The sequence below is a fragment of the Thamnophis sirtalis genome, unplaced genomic scaffold (assembly GCF_051295495.1).
Source record: "Thamnophis sirtalis isolate CommonGarterSnake01/CBP01778 unplaced genomic scaffold, rThaSir2_p1.2 scaffold_2, whole genome shotgun sequence".
In the NCBI taxonomy this organism is placed as follows: domain Eukaryota; kingdom Metazoa; phylum Chordata; class Lepidosauria; order Squamata; family Natricidae; genus Thamnophis; species Thamnophis sirtalis.
In genome coordinates this window covers 10,756,001-10,778,580 of record NW_028261382.1, presented here as the reverse complement: position 1 = coordinate 10,778,580, position 22,580 = coordinate 10,756,001, and the positions used below count along the sequence as shown (strand labels likewise).

General features: G+C 44.7%; 1 protein-coding gene across 1 annotated transcript in view; it reads right to left on the bottom strand.

The window, feature by feature from the left end:
- Nucleotides 1–3,192: 3,192 nt before the first annotated feature.
- EFL1 (elongation factor like GTPase 1) overlaps nt 3,193–22,580 on the bottom strand; it is a 75,012-nt gene continuing 55,624 nt past the window's right edge. Inside the window, exons 17-20 of the mRNA XM_087704268.1 lie at nt 21,569–21,716; nt 18,877–19,880; nt 17,324–17,508; nt 3,193–3,531 (exon numbers count right to left, since the gene is read on the bottom strand). Coding sequence (XP_087560394.1) covers nt 3,343–3,531; nt 17,324–17,508; nt 18,877–19,880; nt 21,569–21,716 — 1,526 coding nt within the window. The 3' untranslated portion in view covers nt 3,193–3,342. The remainder of the gene's footprint in view (nt 3,532–17,323; nt 17,509–18,876; nt 19,881–21,568; nt 21,717–22,580) is intronic.

The following is a 22,580-nucleotide window of genomic DNA, read 5'->3' as shown; positions in this document are numbered from 1 at the left end:
CTGATCGGCAACCATATCACCAAAAAGCAATTTGAAAATGGAAGGGGCAGGAAGATGGCCAAAATCTTGACTCCTCAACGAACTGCCGACCTTTCTGATCGACAAGCTCAGCGTCTTAGCCACTGAGCCACTGTGCCCCAGTCATCTACATCTAAGGCAGTGTTTTTCAACCTTGGCAACTTGAAGATGTCCAGACTTCAACTCCCAGAATTCCCCAGCCAGCGAATGCTGGCTGGGGAATTCTGGGAGTTGAAGTCCGGACATCTTCAAGTTGCCAAGGTTGAAAAACACTGATCTAAGGGACGGTTAATCAAGGACACTGTTCATTATAGATTTTCTTTGGCAGGAATACAATAGGAAACCGAGCAGTTCCCCTTCGTTCCCGGGCGCCGATGATCCAAGAAGCAACTGAATCAAAATGCAGGTAACTGAAATAGCTGTACGTTCTTCTCAATTTCCAGCCTCCCTCCTACCTTTCTACTGTTATTTTTCTGTGCCTGTTTTAGCTTGGAAGCCCCCAGGGAGAGGCACCTGTCAAATCTGCTCCTTGAGAAATGCCACATGCATAGAAGGTGTTGTATCCGACTAATGAAAAGTACTTTTAAAAATAGAAAGCAGAAGAAGCTGAGTTGGTTCAAGGATGAGTTTGTTGCGTTTACAAAAAAACTTGGAATATCTGAGAAATCCTTCCTAGGCTGGGAAACTTCAGAAAAAACTGACCCGCTTCCTTAAGTCAGTGTCCAGCCAAGATAACAGGAACTGCATTTCCAACACAGGATACAGAGAATCAACTTAACAGTGTTGATGTCAATTGGTGTCACTTTAAGAATATGGTGGCATCGCGCAATTAGCACAAGCCATCTCTCTTCGAGAGGAAGGGAACCCCTCTCAAACGAGTGCCTTACAAATGTGTTGGGGCTTTAACTCTATTTGCAGCTCCAAGTTCAAATGAATGATCTTTGGTGCTCTCTGAGCTTGGCTGTTTTCTTGCAGAAGTTTCATGTACACCGATGATGTGGTATCTACCATATTTTTTGGAGTATAAGACACTCTCCCCAACTAAAAGAGGCTGAAAATTTGGATGTGTCTTATACTCCGAATGTAGCTTTTTCGAAGCTTTTTTTCATTCCTAATGAGGCACTAACAAGTGAAGCGATCTTCTGCGCTTTGTCCGCTTTTCTCATTGCTGCTCCCTCCGACGATCAGCTGTGCTTCAGGAGCTGTTTCTTATCCCCAACCAAGGGATAAAAAGCGTGCACGCGCATGCTCAAAACCAGCAAACTTATGTGCTGAAGTTGACCAGACTAAGGACGCTAGCCAGATGAATACCTGGTAGGCAGAAATGTTTTCCCCTATTTCACTCCCCCGAAACTAAGGTGGGTCTTATACTCCAGTGCATCTTATACTCCAAAAAAATATGGTAACTGAATAATGATGGGAACGTACATTATCCTTGAATATATTTATCTGCTCCCTCTCTATTTTCATTCCTGCTGAAACGTTCTATATATATATTTTAAATGTTATTTTGTTCTTCTTTTAAAAGCTGTTAATTTCATGCTGTTTGAAATCAAGTAGCTGGGGCGAGTGGCGTCGGAAGCAGAAGGATGGGATAAAAATATCTCCACAAAGCATAAACAAACAAACCAGCCATAAAGCACTGTTCCAATATCTCAGGGGCTGAGTGGGGTCAACTTATTCTCCAAAACACCTGAAGGCAGAAGAAGAAGCAACGGATGGACACTAATTAAGAAGAGAACCAATCTAGAACGAAGGATAAATTTCACGACAGTGAGAACAATCAATTAGGGGAATGGCTTGTCACCAGTAGCTGTGGCTGCTCCATCATTGGAGGTTTTTAAGAAGAGAATCGGTAGCCATTTGTCCAGAATGGTATAGGGTTTCTTGCTTGAGCAGGGGGTTGGACTAGAAGAATAGAATAACAGAGTTGGAAGGGACCTTGGAGGTCTTCTAGTCCAACCCCCTGCTTAGGCAGGAAACCCTACACCACTTCAGCTAAACTGTTATCCAATCCCTTCTTGTGTTGGAACATTCACAACTTCTGGAGGCAAGTTGTTCCATTGATTAATGGAATTAATTAATCCACCCCTGTTTGAGGTAACATCTTCAGAGAGCATCAAGACCTCCTCAGCATCGTCTCCGCAATGAGATCCAGTGGCTTAGCAATAGAGGACAGGCTTCCCATGCAGAAATGTTGGAAGTTCAATCCCTACCAAAGCTGGAAAATCTTTAGCCTGAAATAGAACATAGAATCATAGGACTAGAAAGGACCTTGGAGGTCTTTTAGTCCACCCCCCTGCTTAGGCAGGAAACCCTACACCACTTCAGACTTCTGGAGGCAAATGGTTTCACTGATTAATTGTTCTGACTGTCAGGAAGTTTCTCCTTAGTTCTAGGTTGCTCCTCTCCTTGATTAGTTTCCACCCATTGCTTCTTATCCTGCCCTCAGGTGCTTTGGAGAATAGCTTGACTCCCTCTTCTTTGTGGCAGCCCCTGAGATATTGGAAGACTGCTATCATGTCTCCCCTGATCCTTCCTTTCATTAAACTAGACATACCCAGTTCCTGCAACCGTTCTTCCTATGTTTTAGTCTCCAATCCCCTAATCATCTTTGTTGCTCTTCTCTGCACTCTTTCTAGTGTCTCCACATCTTTTCCACATCGTGGCAACCAAAACCGGATGCTATATTCCAAGTGTGGCCTTACCAAGGCCTTATAAAGTGGTGTTAACACTTCACGGGATCTTGATTCTATCCCTCCAAAACTCCAAGGCTCCTTCCAACACTGTTATTCTGTTAAATAAATACATCTGTATGTGCGACGAAATAATTCTCATCAAAAATTATTTTGGTTTTAGACTGCACTAATAGCTCAGGCCTCACGTTAGGAGAGGCATCTGAAAAGCGACTGTTCAGATGGCGTTGAACTGCCCTAAAAAAAAACATAAAACCACTTTAGTTCCAATCGTATTTCTAAAACCCTGCGGATGGATCAAGGGTACGTTTTCATCCATTACCGGTTTTGACCTGATTTAATCTGACAAAAGAGGGCAGACCTACCACCCCAGGCTTATGTGGGGATTCTGTGGCAGATCAGCAGACATTCCTTGGCTGACTGAGTTGACGTGAAAAGTGTTTCCAGAAGGCAGAAAGTTTGGAAGTCCACCAGGAGGAAAATAGAAAGCTTCAGTTTATTCAAACTCGAGCCAGACAACTGAGGGGAAGGGAAGCCATGGAGCTCAGCACTCCAAGGTGACTTTTCTGAATTTCTGGAACAGAAGATAATTTGTTTTTTAAGGAAAAAAACCTGAAAGCTGGGGAAGTTATTTGTTTCTACCGAGAGTCCTCTGCTTCTCGCCGTGTTCCACAATTTTCTCGTCTACGTACAATCCCTTCCGCTTCCTCACAGCATTCATGTACTTGCGAGACTGATTCTCGGAATCGGCTTTCTCCCCAAAGTGCAAATACTCCTCCTCGGTGGTGGGTACCCAAAATGGATCGTCTGAAATGACCTGGGAAAAGAGGAAGAGGAGGAAGAGCGGTTAAGAGGATGGTTGGCCTTCTTGACTGAAAGGTTGGCCATGCAAGACCCAAGCACCAGGTGGCGGGTGAGCTCCGGTTCCTTTGCTCCAGCTCCTGCCACCCTAGCAATTTGAAAGCATGCAAATGCAAATAGATAAATAGGTACCACTTCGTTGGGAAGGTAACAGCATTCCATGCTCCTCAACATATAATCATGCTGGCCACCTGACCACAGAAATATCTTCAGACAACGCTGACTCTCTAAGAAATGGGAGATGAGCATCACCTTCTAGAGTTGGACACAACTAGATAGGGGAAACCTTTACCTTTGTTACGAAGAGCAATTTAATCAAAGGAAGGAAGAACAGCTTGAGAATTATAATTCTGCAGTCAGGCAGCCAAAGGAAAAACAAAATCTAATGTTCTGAGGCTTCCCCAAAAAGCACGAAGCAGATTCCTTGTCCCAGCAAAACTCCTTTTATTAGACGAATGTGAATTCCTCTCATTCACATTCAGCAAAGGCCTGGTAAACAGCCTTTCAAAGGAATATTTATGACCACAGACCTTATCTAGCTTGGAAAGCTGCCATGTAAATATTTCCCAAATGAGATGCTGTGCAAGGAAAGACTTGGCACAGAGTCTCTGGGATTCACGGACAGATCTTCACACTCCTGCAATGAATGAGCGAATTGTTTCCTGCAAAAGCCCACTCCTCTTTCACTCCTCTTTTATGTCCTATTGGAGGGGCCATTCACTGTACACCTGTGGCTTTACTCCCAAATCAACCCTGATTTCTTAGTTGTTCTTGTCTTCTGGCAGCTCTGCGCATGCACACAGTGGGAATAGGCTCCAGTTGTTCATCTGCCCCACTGCTGTCTAGCTTCGAAGGCAGCTGAGAACTGCCAGATGGCCTTGGCCCCGTCTCTGCCTCTAACACAGAGCCCTTGTCCGAGCCTTCCCCAGACTCCAGGACTGGCCCATGTTCCTCCCCAACCTTGCCGCTGTCTGACTCTGCTGCCAGCTCTAGGCCACAACATCTAAAGACTCCACTTGAAAGTAGAACTCCAAGAGCTTCTCTTTGACCTATCGACCAGCTTTTCTCCACCTGCCATTTTCTACAGCGGCTGCCACTGCTTATTGCATTTCACTCCTTTTATCTCAATTTTCCTGCCCTCAAGTACTGCTACATATCTTGCGCAATGCCAGGGTTTATTTGAAGTCTGGCCGTATAGAAACACAGTCCACTGAAGAGAGAGAGAGAGAGACAAAGAAAGCCCCCAGAATGTTCAGTGTGAAATTCAAGGAGTTTAGTCTGATCACATCTGGAGTGGAGGCCACCGGCGGGGGGGAGGGGGGAGCGAGGGGGGGGGCTGTCTTTGGCTGTGTGGCTTGGAGAGAATACAGGAATCCCAAAGAAACACAGGCAGCCAGTGTGAATTTCTTCAGAAGGGTTTGCTGCGGTTTCTAAACGACTTGAGTGTGGCGCGTGGGATAAGCCTACAAAATGAGACAGTGGTCGGCAAACTGCAGCTCGGGAGCCACATGCGGCTCTTTGGCCCCTTGAGTGTGGCTCTTCCACAAAAGACCGCGTGGAGCAGTGGCGAGGCTCTGCGCGGCCGGCGATGGCTCCGGAGGCCATCCGCGGAGGGCGGGGTCCTCCTCGCGTTCCTCGTCTTCCCGGATGGCCTCCGGAGTCATCGCCAGCCACGCAGAGCCTCGCCGCTGCTCCACACCGTGGAAAACATAGGCGCACGCGCACAACCCGTGCAATTACAGTCTCGGAGACTTCGTAACCGTGGGAACTTGTTTTCACTCACCCGGGCTTCTGCAGAAGCTTCCCTCCCAAGCCCTCCGAGGGAGGAAGGGACAGTTGGGAGAGGGGCTTTGGTCCTGCTCCGGGCTGTAATTGCGTGGGGCGTGCATTCGCCTATGTTTTCCACGGAGTGGGGCCACGGCCGGAAGATGAGAAATGCAAGGGAGACTAATGAGGCCTCGTCCTTCTGAAGAGGACCTGTCCCCGAAGAGGGGAGATGTGGTGGCCTCAGTCTTGGGATGTTCTGCAGAGTCCTCCAGGGAAAAATGTCGCTGCCAGGTACTTTTAACCATATATTTTGGTTCTATGACTGCAGAATGCTGCAAAAAAACCATAAATGCAGGCCAGTTATTGAGTGTTTCAGATGTGATTGGAACACTCAACAAGGTAACCACAGTATGTGTGTGTCTGTGTGTATCTGAGTCTGTGTGTGTGAGAGAGAGACAGACAGGCAGAGGTACAGAGAGAGAGAGAGACAGAGAGAGGGAGGGAGGGAATCAGAGAGAGACTGACAGATACAGAGAGAGGGGGGGAGGGAGGGAGAGACAAACAGACACACACAGAGTGACAGAGAGAGAGGAAGGGAGGGTGGGATGAAAGAAAGAAAGGAAGGAAGGAAGGAAGGAAGGAAGGAAGGAAGGAAGGAAGGAAGGAAGGAAGAGAACTTATGACCACAATTGAGCCCAAAATTTCGGTTGCTAAGCAAGAGCGTCGTTAAGTGTGTTTCACCACATTTCCCAAGTTGCCCGCGCCCACTTGGCTCTCAAAAGAAATTTTGTACTGTTGATATTTGGCTCTGTTGACTAATGAGTTTGCCGACCACTTCACCCTAGGAGAAAGGGTGAAGGAGGGAGAGCGGTGTCCCTTTTGGAACAGCGGCAAAGGGGAAATGGCCCTCTCCCCCCCCCTGATCTCATGACACAGCTCCTCTTGCGCTGAAAAGACCCCACAGCTTCCAATACTACAATGTATTCTGCAGCGAGTCAAAAAAAAAAGAAAAAAAGCCACAGGCTGCCCCTTGGCACTGAAGGGTATCTGATTCTAATTCAACTTTGCTGGCAGGATTGTAGGAGGACTTTTCTCGCAGGAGCCAAAACAATCTCACTTTTTGCTCATAACGGAGTCTTCCCTAAACTGGTGCTAACCAAATTGGTGTGTGTGTGTGTTCTTGCACAATAGGGTTTTTTAAAATTTTTATTCAAAATGTTAAAATATAACCACCACCCCCTCAAAGTGTGTGTGTGTGTAGGAATACAAAAACAAAGGAAAACTAAGCAAGACAAAAAGTGTGCATTACAAAACACACATATGCATAGATTGATATGCTCAGTTAAATATATTTCTGACTACCCTGGCTGCTCTTTAGAAGGCCAGATGCTGAAGAGGAAACTCAAAAGACTTTGGCCACCTAATGAGAAGGAAGGACTCCCTGGAGAAGAGCCTCATGCTGGGAACGATGGAGAGCAAAAGAAGAAGGGGACGGCAGAGAAGGAGGTGGCTGGATGGAGTCACCAAAGCAGCCGGTGTGAGCTTAAATGGACTCCAGAGGACGGTAGAGGACAGGAAGGCCTGGAGGAACGTTGTCCATGGGGTTGCGACGGGTTGGATACAACTTCGCAACTAACAACAACAAATAACAAATAGATCTCAAGAATAATAGTTTCCTTGCAAAAGAGGCCCACAGTTTATGAATTTCTACAAATCCGCTTATTTCCCCAACCAATTTGACCTGGCATCTAGCTACTATATAAACTAAATGGGGTGGATTCCTAATCCCATCACTCTGATTTCTGGACATTGCTCTTCTAGGCAGGGGAGGATGAGAGTGGGAGGAGTGCTTAAATCTTGCCTTTCTTGGTTAAGGCTAGTTAGAGTGGAATTATGAGCAGAATGTACAGGGAGCACTCAACTTAAGGCCACAATGGGGCCCAAAATTTCTGTCGCTAAGTGAGAAATTTGCAAAGTGGGTTCTGCCCCGTTTTACAACTTTCCTGGCCACATTCGTTAAGCGAATCACTGCGGTTGTTACATCAGTCACACGGTCGTCAAGTGAATCTGGATTCCTCCCTTGACTTCGCTTGTCAGAAGGTCGCAAAAGTGGATGACATGACCCTGGGACAATGCAACCGTCATAAAGACGAACCAGTTGCCAAGCGTCTGAATTTTGATCACGTGATCATGCCATGGAAGCTGCAACGCTCATAAGCGTGCAAAAAATAGCAATAGCAATAGCAGTTAGACATATATGCCGCTTCATAGGGTTTTCAGCCCTCTCTAAGCGGTTTACAGAGTCAGCATATTGCCCCCAACAACAATCCGGGTCCTCATTTTACCCACCTCGGAAGGATGGAAGGCTGAGTCAACCTTGAGCCGGTGAGATTTGAACTGCCGAACTGCAGATAACAGTCAGCTGAAGTGGCCTGCAGTACTGCACTCTAACCACTGCGCCACCTCGGCTCATAAGTCACTTTTTTCAGTGCTGTTGTTAACTTTGAATGGTCACTTCTGTAAATCGAGGACTAGCTATACACACTATGGAAGAGCAGGCAAATGCATTGCTTAAAAAAGGATTAATTAAAACCATATCTGGGCATCTATAAAATCAGGTCAGCTGTCACTCACCAAACCTCTTAAGAGGGGGGGGGGGAGAGAAACCTTCCTAAACTGCAGTAATGTTTCTCTTTTGTACACTGCTATTGTGCTAAAAGGGACGCGGTGGCTCAGTGGCTAAGACGCTGAGCTTGTCAATCAGAAAGGTCAGCAGTTCGGCAGTTCGAATCCCTAGAGCCGCGTAACAGAGTGAGCTCCCGTTACTTGTCCCATCTTCTGCCAACCTAGCAGTTTGAAAGCACGTAAAAAATAGCAGTTAGCAGTTAGACTTATATACCGCTTCATAGGGCTTTCAGTCCTCTCTAAGCGGTTTACAGAGTCAGCATATTGCCCCCAACAATCCGGGTCCTCATTTTACCCACCTCGGAAGGATGGAAGGCTGAGTCAACCCTGAGCCGGTGAGATTTGAACAGCCGAACTGCAGAACTGCAGTCAGCTGAAGCAGCCTGCAGTGCTGCATTTAACCACTGCGCCACCTTGGCTCAGTGCAAGTAGAAAAATAGGAACCACCTTTGGTGGGAAGATAACAGCGTTCCGTGTGCCTTCGGCGTTTAGTCATGCCGGCCACATGATCACGGAGACGTCTTCGGACAGCGCTGACTCTTTGGCTTTGAAATGGAGATGAGCACCTCCCCCTAGAGTCAGGAACGATTAGCACATAAGTGCAAGGGGAGCCTTTACCTTTATTATGCTAAAAGGTGACGGGAAAAGTAAAAAAAAACAAAACAAGTGAAGAGCTTTCCAAAGCATGGATAGACTTAACCACACAAATCTACTTTATGATCTCTATGGCCTTCAGTTGTGCTGCGTGGTTATTCCAATTCGCTCTCGCCGCATGAGATTCCACAATGAAATTTACGCCTGGCCTTGGATCTCACTGGCTGGCCGCTTAGTCAAGTTCTCCAGATTTGTTGAAACCAGATGTTTAGAGAAAGCCTGACAGGCAAAAACTCGCAAATAAAAAAAATGATAACAAAACATACGAAAAGAGGGGCCTATTACCTTTCTGACCGAAAGACATTATGACGGTAGCCTCTGCATAAAATCTAGAAATGATCACCGGAAAATAGAATAGAGTAGAGTAGAGTAGAGTTCAATTCTTTATTGGCCAAGTGTGATTGGACACACAAGGAATTTGTCTTTGGTGCCTAGGCTCTCAGTGTACATAAAATGACAAGATACATTCATCAAGAATCATAAGGTACAACCTTATGATTTCTATCTTAACCTCAAATTTATATCTTAACAAAAAGATTCAGTTCTCTTGTGCCTGATCAAGTGCCATATCATCCACCTCCTTTAACGACCCCATAATTCCTAGCGGCGTGGAGTCTGGGCAACTGAATGGATCTGAGTGTTTATTGGCCGGATGCCCTTCTTTTTGCCAATGTGGAGCTATATGCAGCAGATATACATTCTCAGTGTGCCCAGAGAGAGAAATATCTGCCTCTACCTAGGATCAAACTCACAGCCTCCTGATGGTGAGGCGAGAGCTCCACCTCTAGGCCACCGCGCCCCTCTCCAGATCCTCCTAAATGCACAATGGCAACACGAGAACATGTGTTTCATTGGATTGTTATTAAAAGAACCTCCACTGGTATTAGTCAAACAATCACTTTCTATGATGGCTATTATAATGTAAAAGGTAAAGGTTTCCTTATCCAGTCATGTCCGATTCTATAGGGAGGTGATCATCTCTGTTTCTTAGCCGAAGGAGCCAGCATTATCCAAAGACCTTTCCGTGGTCATAGGGCCAAGCATGACTAAATGCTGAGATGCATGGAAGACTGTTAATTCCCCACCAAAGTGGTACCTATTTATCTACTCTCATTTGAATGCTTTCAAAACTGCCAGTTGGGAAGGAGCTGAAGCAAGGAACGGGAGCTCGCTCCATTGCGTGGTGCTCGGATCTCGAACTGGGGCTGTCAGCTCTTTAGTTGAAAAACTCAAGTGTCTTTAAACGGTTGAACCTGTCAACCCTGAAGCTGATCTGGCCGAAGCCATCTTGGGGGAATAGGGAGCGGGGGATTAGAGACAGCTGGGGTTGCGTAGCCAAAATAAAACACTTTCTCCTGGGAACCAAGGATGTTCTCACACCTGGTCGGAGGAAGGAGGAGTGATGTCACCAGACCAGCAGAGGCTGCCTTGATTGGGCCATGTGACTTGATTGTTTGGGGTTGAGAGGAAAAAACTTTCACTTTTAATTAGGTGAAAACTGAGGGGGTCCTTCAGAGTTGGTTTTCACCAGATAGGTGCCAATATGATATTTCCAATAAAGTTCTTCTTTGAGGAATCTACCTGCCTCCGAGTTTTTGCTTGCGATGGATCTATTACTTGGAGCCCTCACATTGCCCCTGTGCCCTTATTGCAATTTATCTTCCCATAAAAATAATGCAAAAACTATATTGTTAATCTGTGAGCAAGTCTATATATCAAGCCAGGTATAAACAGCTCAGGAATTCACTTAAAAAAAAAACCCCAGCTGTCTCCAGCAGAAAATCTCCCTACAAAACATGAGTTTATTAAAAGTAGGAATAAAAACAGGCTTATAATAAAATCTGATAGCTGGCAATATATTTAAACCAACCGAGCAGCTGGAAAAAAAAGAAAGTAAATTTTCAAGAAACAGGAAATAATAAATTATACAATGTCAAAATGGTATTAAATCATGGACCCAAATTAAATTCTGATATCGTACGACTAGTGGCCCAGCATGAATGATAGATATCGGGATTTTGCAATCAAGTAGATAGCTGAAGGAGTTTCAGGCATACATGATGCACTTTTGACAGATATAGTTAAATTTTCTAAAATTAATAAGAGTGTTATGGATGATTGATAATTTACAACATTACACAACTGCACTGCGGTAAGATATCATCTTTTTCCCTGAATTACATCTATATCTAGCTTTGAATTCATTTTCTGTGATTGATTAAGAATAAAAAACTGGATTGATAAACCTCACTGCTAACAAAAGCTACAGAATTCCCCATGACAGCTATCAGTCAGTTTTTATTTTATCATCTTTTAAACTTAGAAAGAGAACAGGTTGATTTCTACCGTGTTTCCCCAAAAGTAAGACAGGGCCTTATTTTCTTTTGGCCCCCGAAATAAGCACTTGGCCTTATTTTCAGGGAGGCATTATTTTTGAGGTGCAGGAGGCCTCTTAACCTCGGCCCACGGACCAGCTGATCCAGAGAGGGCCGGAAGTTCTGTCTCTGTTTCTGGCACACTCTTGCCAGCCCTAATGTTGCTGGGCCTGCTGCTCTTTTTGCGACCGCCACTAAGAGAAGGGATGCGGTAGCTAGGGTTTGCAGGAACGGCTTCCGCGAGGCCATTCCGTGCGGATGGCAGGTGCACGTGGGCCGTGTGGGGCATGTTCCCCCATCAGGAAATAGCGGGGACCAGCTATGCATGTGTTTAAATATTTTCGGGGAAGGGCTTATTTTAGCGCATGCGCTCAAAAGCCCGACTGGGCTTCTTATAGCAATAGCAATAGCAATAGCAGTTAGACTTATATACCGCTTCATAGGACTTTCAGCCCTCTCTAAGCGGTTTACAGAGTCAGCATATTGCCCCCAACAACAATCCGGGTCCTCATTTCACCCACCTCGGAAGGATGGAAGGCTGAGTCAACCCTGAGCCGGTGAGATTTGAACAGCCAAACTGCAGTCAGCTGAAGTAGCCTGCAGTGCTGCATTTAACCACTGCGCCACCTTGGCTCTTATCCAGGGAGGTCTTGTTTTGGGGGAAACGGGATAGTTTTTGGGCTTAGTAGTTGTTTTAGGATGACTTATATTATTTATAGAATTTACTAATATCACAATGAAAGGTAAACATTTAAAAGAGTTATATTTTAATCAAAATTTTATGGGGAAGGTTCATTGCACTAATGTTGTCATCTATGATTACAAAACATACATATATTTTTTTTGTTTTGTCTAGTGGTTAAGGCACCAAGCTAGAAACCAGGAGATGGTGAGTTTTAGTCTTTCCTTAGGAATGGAAGCCAGCTGAGTGACTCTGGGCCAATCACAAAGAGCTAGTATTTAGTATTTAGTATTTATTAGGATTTATAGGCCGCCCTTCTCCCTGAGGGGACTCAGGGCGGCTTACAATCATTAGGGAGGGGGTGCAATTCAAAAATAAACAATATGTGAACAAAGTAAAATAATAAAAACACAACTTGCATTCAACACTCAACACTCGGGTGGGGCAAATTAGAAGCTTATCCCCAGGCCTGTTGGGATAGCCAGGTCTTGAGGACTAGTGAGTTCTAGTCCGGCCTTAGGCATGAAAGCTAACTGGGTGACTTTGAGCCAGTCCCTGTTTCAGCCCAACTCACTGCACAGAGTGGTTACTAGGAGGAAACTAGGAGGAGGAAGGCGTATTTGGCCTGTTTGCCGCCTTGAGTTTTTTTTTTTTTTTAAAGCGGGAAATTAAATAACCAAACAAACAATAAATGTTTCGATTCTGGAAGGGGATTCTGGAAGGGGATTCTGGAAGGGGATTCTGGAAGGGGATTCTGGAAGGGGATTCTGGAAGGGGATTTATATAGCAATGAAACATTTGACAAGAAAGGAGCAGGTAGATTGCTCAGTGTCACCTTTCAGGGGAGATGGTTGGCATAAACATTTAAAAAAATAAAATAAATAAAATAAAATGAATAGAAAAGAATAGAATAAACCTCACTACATTATAAAGAAGCTTCATGTGCCTTTATATTTGGATTTGCTATAACGCTGACCCTCTTTGTTAGGGGAAACCAGTGGCGGAGAAAACTCCCCAGAAATGAGGGGCTTTGCAGGTGTGGCTTTAACCTTGCCTAGATAAAGTCACTTGGTAGAGAGATGGCCAGCATACCAATGGAAGGAAGGAAGGAAGGAAGGAAGGAAGGAAGGAAGGAAGGAAGGAAGGAAGGAAGGAGGGAGGGAGGGAGGGAGGGAGGGAGGGAGGGAGGGAGGATAGATAGATAGATAGATAGATAGATAGATAGATAGATAGATAGATAGATAGATATAAAGAGGGAGAGAGACTGACAGACAGACAGAGACAGAGATTCATTCATTCCTGGTGGGGTATATCTTTTCCAACTGAATTATATTCACTGGTAGCAACTGGAAACGTCAACTCTGCGTCATTCCAAATGGTGCTCAAGAAGCAGATCAAGGGGAGTATTCACATCCGTTGAGGATGACGGCAAAAACAGCAGTCCTATTTTTAATAAAACCCTGCCTGCTATTGTTTTCCTTGGTGCCAGTCAAGAAAATAGAAATGGAAGAAAAGTTGGTGGGGCGTGGGGGGAGGGAGAGAGATTTAAGTTAAGAGTGTCAATTCTAATGCCAGGGGAAGTGTGTGTCCATATCGTGAATTTTAAAAGTATGCTCGGGGAAATAGAAGCACAGGCTTATACAAGGCATTTAGGAAGACATTCTTTGTTAATACAAGGTGCGAGCTACCTGAGAAGAATTATTTTGCACCTATGCCTGCATTTTATTTTCACACAGGGCACAAAAAGAAAGAGAAAGAGGGGGGGGGAAGGGAGGAGACAGGGAGGGAGAGAGGGAGGGAGAGGGAGGAAGTGAAGGCGGGAGAAAGAAGAGAGACATGGAAGGAGAGAGATAGAGAGAAAGAAGAGAGAGGGAGGAAGAAGGATAGAGAGAAGGGAGAGAGAAAGAAGTGAGAGGGAAGGAGAGAGTGAGGGAGCGGGATAGCAATAGCAGTTAGACTTATATACCACTTCATAGGGCTTTCAGCCCTCTCTAAGCGGTTTACAGAGTCAGCATATCGCCCCCACAGTCTGGGTCCTCATTTCACCCACCTCGGAAGGATGGAAGGCTGAGTCAACCTTGAGCCGGTGAGATTAGAACCGCTGAACTGCAGATAGCAGTCTGCTGAAGTGGCCTGCAGTACTGCACCCTAACCACTGCGCCACTTCGGCTCTTCTCTGAGGACAGAGAGAAGGGAGGGAGAAGAGAGAGAGGGAGGGAGAGGTAGAGAGAGAATAGATTGCAAATGGGTGTCTTTCTATTCTTCTCTGTTCCTTAAAACGTCTTCCACTCAAAAACCTCTTGATTGTAAATTACACGGTTTGAGAAAAATACAGCTTAAGAATGATTAAGAGATAGGAAACTGGGGGAATCGTGCGGGATCCATTTATTTTTTTATTACTCTGATCATCCCACAAAGAGTCTTTAGAATTTACTATATCTATTTTGGCATTTAGAAATAGTCTAAACGTCTAGAAAAGGTTAATCCTTTTAAACAGGATAGCTTCGCCAAGCATTGCTGGCTAGTTAATTTGTTGACTAAACCCCAGCTAAGTTTAAGGAGCTCAGAGATCCATCAATAGAGATCTTGATAAAAGGCTCTGGGAAGTCCACGAACAGGACAAATTCTATTTAAACATCACAGAAGGTCTCATCAAACACAATGTGTTTTTAATCTCTTTACAACTGTTGATTGATACGGAATTTATAAGCTGTGCCACAGGTAACCTGTCTCTGCATAATCAACCTATTTTTCCCTCCCTTCCTGCATCTCATTCTAACTGAAATCCTACATCAGTTTAGCCATTCCAAGCAGTTGATGAAAGAAGCTGTAATTCATGACAGTTTATAGCTTTTAATAAAACGTGTTCAGTCGGAAAGGATGCTACCAGACTCCTGATTTTGGCTTAAACGCAGCTCTTTTTCATACGACGTCTTTAGCTATATCGCAATATCTTTGGTTACTGTTGTAACCAATTATCTTTTGAAATTGCTCTAATCCAGGGGTCAGCAACCTTAAACACTCAAAGAGCCATTTGGATCCGTTTTCCACAGAAAAGAAAACACGGAGCCGCAAAGCCCTTCCCATGCCTGACTACTTCCTGAACGACCATTGAACTAGTAGTATATGTAGTTGAATTAAAAGTTCTGTTTTCAAGAGGAAGAGCAGGGGAGAGGTAAGGGAAGAAGGAAGGAGAAGGAGATGAGGAAGGAAGTAGAGAAGGGAGTGAAGAAGGAAGGGAAAGGAAAGGAGGGTGGAAGGGAGAGAAAGAGAAGGAGAGAGGGCAGGAAGGGAAGAGGAAGAGTGGAGGAGAGGCAAGGGAAGAAGAAAGAGGTAAGGAGAGGAGGGTGGAAGGGAGGGAAAGAGAAGGAGAGATAGTAGGAAGGGAAGAGGAAGAGTGGAGGAGAGGCAAGGGAAGAAGAAAGAGGTAAGGAGAGGAGGGTGGAAGGGAGAGAAAGAGAAGGAGAGATAGTAGGAAGGGAAGAGGAAGAGTGGAGGAGAGGCAAGGGAAGAAGAAAGAGGTAAGGAGAGGAGGGTGGAAGGGAGAGAAAGAGAAGGAGAGATAGTAGGAAGGGAAGAGGAAGAGTGGAGGAGAGGCAAGGGAAGAAGAAAGAGGTAAGGAGAGGAGGGTGGAAGGGAGAGAAAGGGAAGGAGAGAGGGCAGGAAGGGGAAGAGAGAGGGTAGGAGTAGGGGAGAGGTAAGGGAAGAAAGAAGGGGAAGGAGAGGAGGGAGGAAGGAAGTAGAGAAGGAAGGGAGGGAGAAAAGAAAGGGAAAATAAGGTGGGGTTACAGCAGGCGCTAGGGATGGTAAACAAAGCAACCCAAACTGTATATTATAATTTTTTAAATGGAATAACAAAAGTATAAGAATGGAAAAGAAAAAGAATAACTATGTGAATGTATACCTATAATTGTATGTAAGAGAATAAATGATAGTAAGAATATAAAGCACAATATAGGTAAACAATATTTTGTTATAAATAGCTACGTATAAATAAATATAGAATAGTACATAAAAATGGATAACGATTAAGGGGACCATGAATGCAAGACAGAAATGTATAGAAGGGAAAACACTAACTGTAAAGAAACCTATACGGAACTGCTGTATGGAACCTCTTGTTCCTATGTTGTTTTAAGTCATGTGTTTGTTTTTGTTGATGTGTTTATGTGTTTAAAATATTTTTTTTTTAAAAAAGGTCTGTTTTCTTCTGAAACTTTTCTTTGATTCATTCATTCATGGTTGGCCTACAGGAGGTTGAAAAGCTCAATAAATCGTGTGCCCGGTGGGTATCACACATTGGCGGTTGTGACTCATATTTTGAGCGACAGGTGGCTGACCTCTGATCCAATCCATCCTCAGCACACTCTGCAGCTGTGAGTCCCTCAAGCTGATTTTGATTGATGTAAAGGATTCCCTTTCTCTGTTGTAAATTGATTATCGACAATCAGTTTCATCAAACAATTACGTTTGATTGAAAACAGATAAGGAAGAAAAACTATTTCAATTCTGCTTCCTTTTCATTTGGTCACGACAAAAAGAAAGGAATGTATTTCTAGAGGAAAATGGAAACCAACCTTTCCCAATGGAAGCCTGATTTCTATACTTAGTGGAAAGAAATAACCAGGAGAACTTGGCAATGTTTTCGCCTTGTTGCTGATCACGGCTGACAGCCTGATCCTTAATACAAGCTCACAACAGTCTCGTGATCTTCACCGGGCAAAACTCACTGAAACAGGACACATGTCAGGTCCTACCTTATGCTCGCGTGTGCTTCACTGCTATGTGGTGACATGAACCGTGTGGAGGGGAAACAAAGAGGGGGGGGGGAAATGCTTGGGGAAACAAAAGTAAATGCTGTATCTCCTCCAGACGCTACCTCAAGGTCACCCAGTTAGAGGAAGGAGGGAGCTGCGTACCAAATCATGGACTTGGACTGGCTGATATAAAAACATCCGTGACCTGACAAATGCGCGCATGGCAAAAGCGAGCCGACGAAACCGCGGTGAGAAAACCACGACATCATAAACACGCCCACAACGCGCCCACAAAACCACGCCCACAAAAGTGCGATTTAAGTTAAGGTAAGGGTTAGGTTCAGGGTTAGGTTTAGGGTTATTTGGTTGTTATTAGTTGTTCGTTGAAGGTGCGCTTCTGCGCTCATTCATCAGTGCGATTTCGAATTCGCGGTTTTCTCACCGCGGTTTCGTCGGCGCACTTTTGTCGAGCGCGCATTTGTCGGTGAACCAAAAACATCTTGCTTGAACCTAATTGGTTACACAAGGAGGACGACGAGAGACAATGAAGGGAGGGAAAAGTAGAATTTAGGAATTTTGGCGCATGATTCTCAGTTCTGGCTTTGCCTTACTTCAACACACTCTAATCAAACTATACCTTTCTCAATCAAGGATCGTTTCTACCTAAGAGGTTTAAGCTGTGGCAGATCTGACAACAAAATTCTATAACATTGAATAGCAAATGTTTCAATCCTGGTCACCCTTTGCGGTCTTTCCCCTCCCTCTCCATTATTACAACCTTAGGGAATCTTGCATCGATGGATAAAGAGGGTGAGCAGAAATTTTTACCTCCCAGTGACTGAAGATCAACTGTGGACTGGCGAGGCCGCTCGTTCTCTTCCTGATTTCATCAGCAAAACCAAAGCTCTCCGCTACTGGCAATAATGCCTTGATGATGAAGATGTCCGTCCCTTCCTTCATCTCCTCTTGCAATACTCGGCCGACTCGCTTGGATAGGACACCATAAACACGACCTGCCAACACATGGGTGATATTATTTCATTGGCCTTCCCACCAATGTTTTGCCCATTCAGAGATATAGTTACAGACAAAGGTGAGTATTTGTAACTCAAGGGTTGAAGTGAAGGATCCTTGCTGCTCTCTGTTTTCTTCCAGGCATTTTATAACCCAAACCACTGATGATGTTACCTAGTTTGGTAATGAAATGTCTGCAAGAAAACAAGCAAGCTCAGAGAGCAGCACAGACATATATATTTACTGAATTACAAAGCCTAGGTAATACACGCAGCAAAAGAAGCAGAGAAAGTTTCAAGAAATAGTATTTGTGGCAAGCTATCATCCAGAATATAGAATTTTTTTTGAAAAGGAGGAGGAGGGACGCTCAAGGAGGGAGCAAATGATGTTCACAGCGCAATCTTAGCAATCACCCAAGGGACAAGGCATTTGGGAAGTTAAATAAAAATAACTCGCATAACGAACATTATAAATCAGCGTTTCTCAACCTTGTCAACTTCGCATTCGCTGTCTGGGGAATTCTGAGAGTTGAAGTCCAGACATCTTCAAGTTGACAAGGTTGAGAAACACTGATTATAAATCATCCTTCACCAACTGAATTTTTTGGAGTGGGCGGCCATACCAAATTGAATTAATTAAATCAACTCGCCACCATCCAGATCTACTCAACCGCTAATCAGTCAATTCCTGGGAATTCTAGGAACAAGGGCCCCAAATACTTGAAAGGGAACTAAGTTGGGGAATGTTGATGTATGTGTTGTCATTTATTAAATTATTTTTTCACTTCTAGTCCTTTAAATAGGTAGATAATCTGTTCAGGAAATGTTGGTTGTTGCAAAATGAGAATGTTAGGAACTGAAGCCCACACATCCTCAAGTTGCCACATTTGGAAAACATTGTGCTAAGCAAACACCCACTCTAACCACACCCTCCTTCTACAGTGGTCATCCTTCGGGCAGGTAGTCCTCGGCTTACGACAGTTCATGTGGTGACCATTTCAAGCTACAGCAGCATTGAAAGAAGTAACTTACAACCATTCTTCACACTTATGACTGTTGCAGCATCCCCATGGTCACCTGATCAAAATTCAAGACCCTTGACAACTAACTCCTTTTTATGACCGCTGCGGTGTCCCAGGGTCACCTGATCCCCTTCTGACAAGCACAGTCAATGGAGAATCCAGATTCACTTAACAACCAGGTTACTAACTTAACAACTACAGCGATTCACTTAATAACTGCAGCAGAAACGGTCGTAAAATTGGGGAAAGCTCACGTAAAAGTGCCTCACTTAGCAACAGACATTTTGGGCTCAATCGTGGCCATACGATTGTACTCTATACCGGTCGCATTTTTGGTCTTTGTTACCTAGGACTTCTGCGGTTGCCATAATTTCACAGGTGTACATGGCGGCCATAAGCCTCTGGGGCTTGGCCTGCATGGCGTAGCGGCACGCTTCCTTCATGGTGGCAATCAGTTGGCCTGAGAAAGGGCCGTAACAGTCCGCGTTCAACACCTCCCCTTTGCGCTTGTTCAGTGATTTCAGGCTGCACCTCTCGTCCTCCTGGGGTTCGTTTTCAGAAACGGGTTGAGTCTCCGTCCTTGAAGGAGAGGGGGGCTCCTCATTGCCTTCGGTCTCTCCCGTAGCCTTCCCCTCCTCTGAATATTGCCTCTTGAGTGACATTTGCTCCGCAAACCTTCTCATGTCCCATTTCTCCACTGAAAAGCAGACGCCCATCAGTGGTTCTTCGCACATCGGTCCGGAGAGTGTCGCCAACTGAAACCCGCTTACGATGCTGTTGTCAAAATCCCGATACAGACTGGCTTCTTTGGCCGGCTTGACGCCTTCGAGGCACTGCCAAACAGACCTCTTGTAGCCTTCGCATCTGTTCAATAGGAGGTTCGGTCCGCATTTCCGAGGGCCGAAGGACCAGATCCCATCCACAGCATTTCTCCATTTCCAGCCCTGCAGGTGTTGTTCTAGCTTCTGTTTGAATTCCTGTATCCGGCCGAGCGTCTTCTGGTTCATCTCCTCCGTTTTCTTGTCTTCGTTGAGGGAAGAGGTGACCCGCTCTATGGTTCGAATCAATTCGCTGTTTTCCTCCAGCAGTTGGGTTACTTCCTCCGGCAACGGCGTCGCTCGTACGCTCAGGGTGGTGTATTTGTTTGGCGTGGAGATTGTTATGAGTCCATCCGAATCTACTTGGACCCCTTCGGGGATTTTATTCTGCTCCTCTTTGCTCTGGTGGATGACGGCCACTTTCTGCTGCTTCCCGATTTCTTCATTCACCATATCCACCTTGGGAGGCCTTGTGATGGTTTCTCGGAAGGGGATGATGGGCTCTGAGACGCTGATTTCTATCCGGGCAAACCTATGGAAAGCCAAAAAAATAAAAAATAAAAAAGCTGGAGTCAGGTCTGACAACAGTTTAAATCCGCTGGTAAGTTAACACTCCTTATCACCTGATCCCAACATTGAATTCCAGGGCGATCATATTAAAATATTTCTTTCCGTTCGAATATTAATGACTGGGAGAGACATGGTAACAAGGTCAGCCAGTGAATAGGCATGGCAACTAAGTCAGCCAATGGGAGCTTAAACACATCTGAGTCTGTGCTGAGAACTGAAACTGAAACAAGGCTGATCTCTGTCTGCTCTGAACTCTGCAATGAAACTAACTGTTCTCTTTTGCTTGTGTTCTGCTTGTAACTTCTACCACGTTGAAAGAATCTACTATTGGCATTGTACATTCATTCCTCTGTTATTATGTATATAAAGAAGTTAATGAATCCAGCTGAATCAGTTATCTGTGGGTGCTTTCTGGATTTGATTTTTCTGCAACAAACTCTGATACTTTCCTGCCTTCTTAGCAAAACACCCACGATGCCATCAAGAGAGCACTAGGCTCTAAGAAAACAGTTGATTTTACAAAATTGAGCACAAAGAAAAGACATTTTATTGCTCATGAGGCTAGTAATTACCTCCAGATTGGCTTTCTGGTCTCACAGGATACAGGAAGGTTATTTCCAATTTTCAATCTGCAGCATTCCTGATGCTGTTTATTGTCAGAGGAAATCACCTGCCATCATCCCAACCATTACTAGTTAACTGCAGCGACAACCAGGCAAATGAATGGATGAGGACAGAGTCTTTTCCAGCTTCTCCAGATCCTCACTTAGCGACCATGCTCCAATGATTAGCTTAAGTAAATTGGTCACTAAGTGAATGTGTATGTGTGAGAGAGAGGGGGGAGGGAAAGAGAGAGGGGAAGGAAGGGAGGGAGAGAGAGAGAGAAAGGAAGGCAGGGAGAGAGAGAGAGGGAGGGAGGGAGAAAGAGAGAGAGGGAGGGAAAGAGAGAGGGGAAGGAAGGGAGGGAGAGAGAGAGAAAGGAAGGCAGGGAGAGAGGGAGGGAGAAAGACAGAGGGGAAGGGAAAGAGAGAGAGGAAGGAAGGGAGGGAGAGAGAAAGGAAGGCAGGGAAAGAGAGAGGGGGAGGAAGAGAGAAAGAGAGAGAGGGAGGGAAAGAGAGAGGGGAAGGAACGGAGGGAGAGAGAGAGAGAAGACGGCAGGGAGAGAGAGAGGGAGGGAGAGAGAGAGAGAAAGAGAGAGAGGGAGGGAAAGAAAGGAAGGAGGGAGAAAGATAGAGGGAGGTAGGGAGGAAAAGAGAAAGGGAGAGAGAGAGAGAGGGAGAGAGAGCCATTTCATTCAGACAAACCAATGTTACTCTCTCCCTCTAATGAATATTATCAGACGCACAAAATTTGATTGTAAATCTGTGGTCCGAAAATGATTTTTTAAAAATTGCATTTTTATTTGTGAATGGTTGCTAATTGAAGTGGTCGGCTAAACGAAAACTGTGTACATCTCATAGCGGCACTTGTCTCTGATTCGATGAGGATGACACTGAATAAACTAGGTTTCTATTTTTTACCCTAGCATAAAGTTATCATTGTGAGTCTAACTTCTTTAATCATGCTGCATCAAAGCCATTTCCATAAGAGAGGGTCCTTTCATGTTGTCATCCCCCCTCCCCGTCTCCCCCCCCCCCCCCGGTAACCCACCTTTCTTTCAAGTCATCCAAACAGCGCTGAAGATGGACTTCCCCTGCGGTAATTAAGACATGTTCGCCCGTCTCTTGGATCAACACCTGCACACAGGGATCAGCCTGGTTTAGGAGCTTCATTCCTTTAACCAATTGAGGCATCTCGCCTGGAAAGTCAAAACGCATGTTCAAACACTATGCCGCTAGAAACCTCTTGCTTCAAAGAATTGTGCAACATAACAAGAGAGCTGCAGAACAGGGGAGTGAAATCTTTCGTTCTAAGTTCAGAGTCACATCCAATCCATGACCGTCCTTTAGAATGAGCGCTCTCGATCTCAAGGGGATCCTTCTGCCTTCTTACCCCGGTATAATTGCTGAAGCAAATAATACTTTCCACCCTTCTGACTTTTTTTTTTAAAGAGGTGTGCTAGTTTCCAATCAGGGTGAATAAATATTGTATTGTATTGTATTGTATTGTATTGTATTGTATTGTATTGTATTGTATTGTATTGTATTGTATTGTATTGTATTTATTTATTTATTTATTTATTTATTTATTTATTTATTTAATTCACCAAGCATATATAAGATAACAGATATAAGTATAAACACGATTATGAAAGCATAAAATGGATATGAATAAATGGGGCTGTTAGGACAGGGACGGAGGCTTTCTGGTGCACTTATGCACGCCCCCTTACAGACCTCTTAGGAATGGGGTGGGAGGAAGGGAGAGAAAGAGAAGGAGGGAGGGTAGGAAGGAGAAGAGAGAGGGTAGGAGTAGGGGAGAGGTAAGGGAAGAAGGAAGGAGAAGGAGAGGAGGAAGGAAGGAAGTAGAGAAGGAAGGGAGGGAGAAAAGAAAGGGAAAATAAGGTGGTGTTACAATAGGCGCTAGGGATGATAAACAAAGCAACCCAAACTGTATGTTATAACCTTTCAAATGGAATAACAATAGTATAAGAATGGCAAAGAAAAAGAATAACTATGTGAATGTATACCTATAATTGTATGCAAGAGAATAAATGACAGTA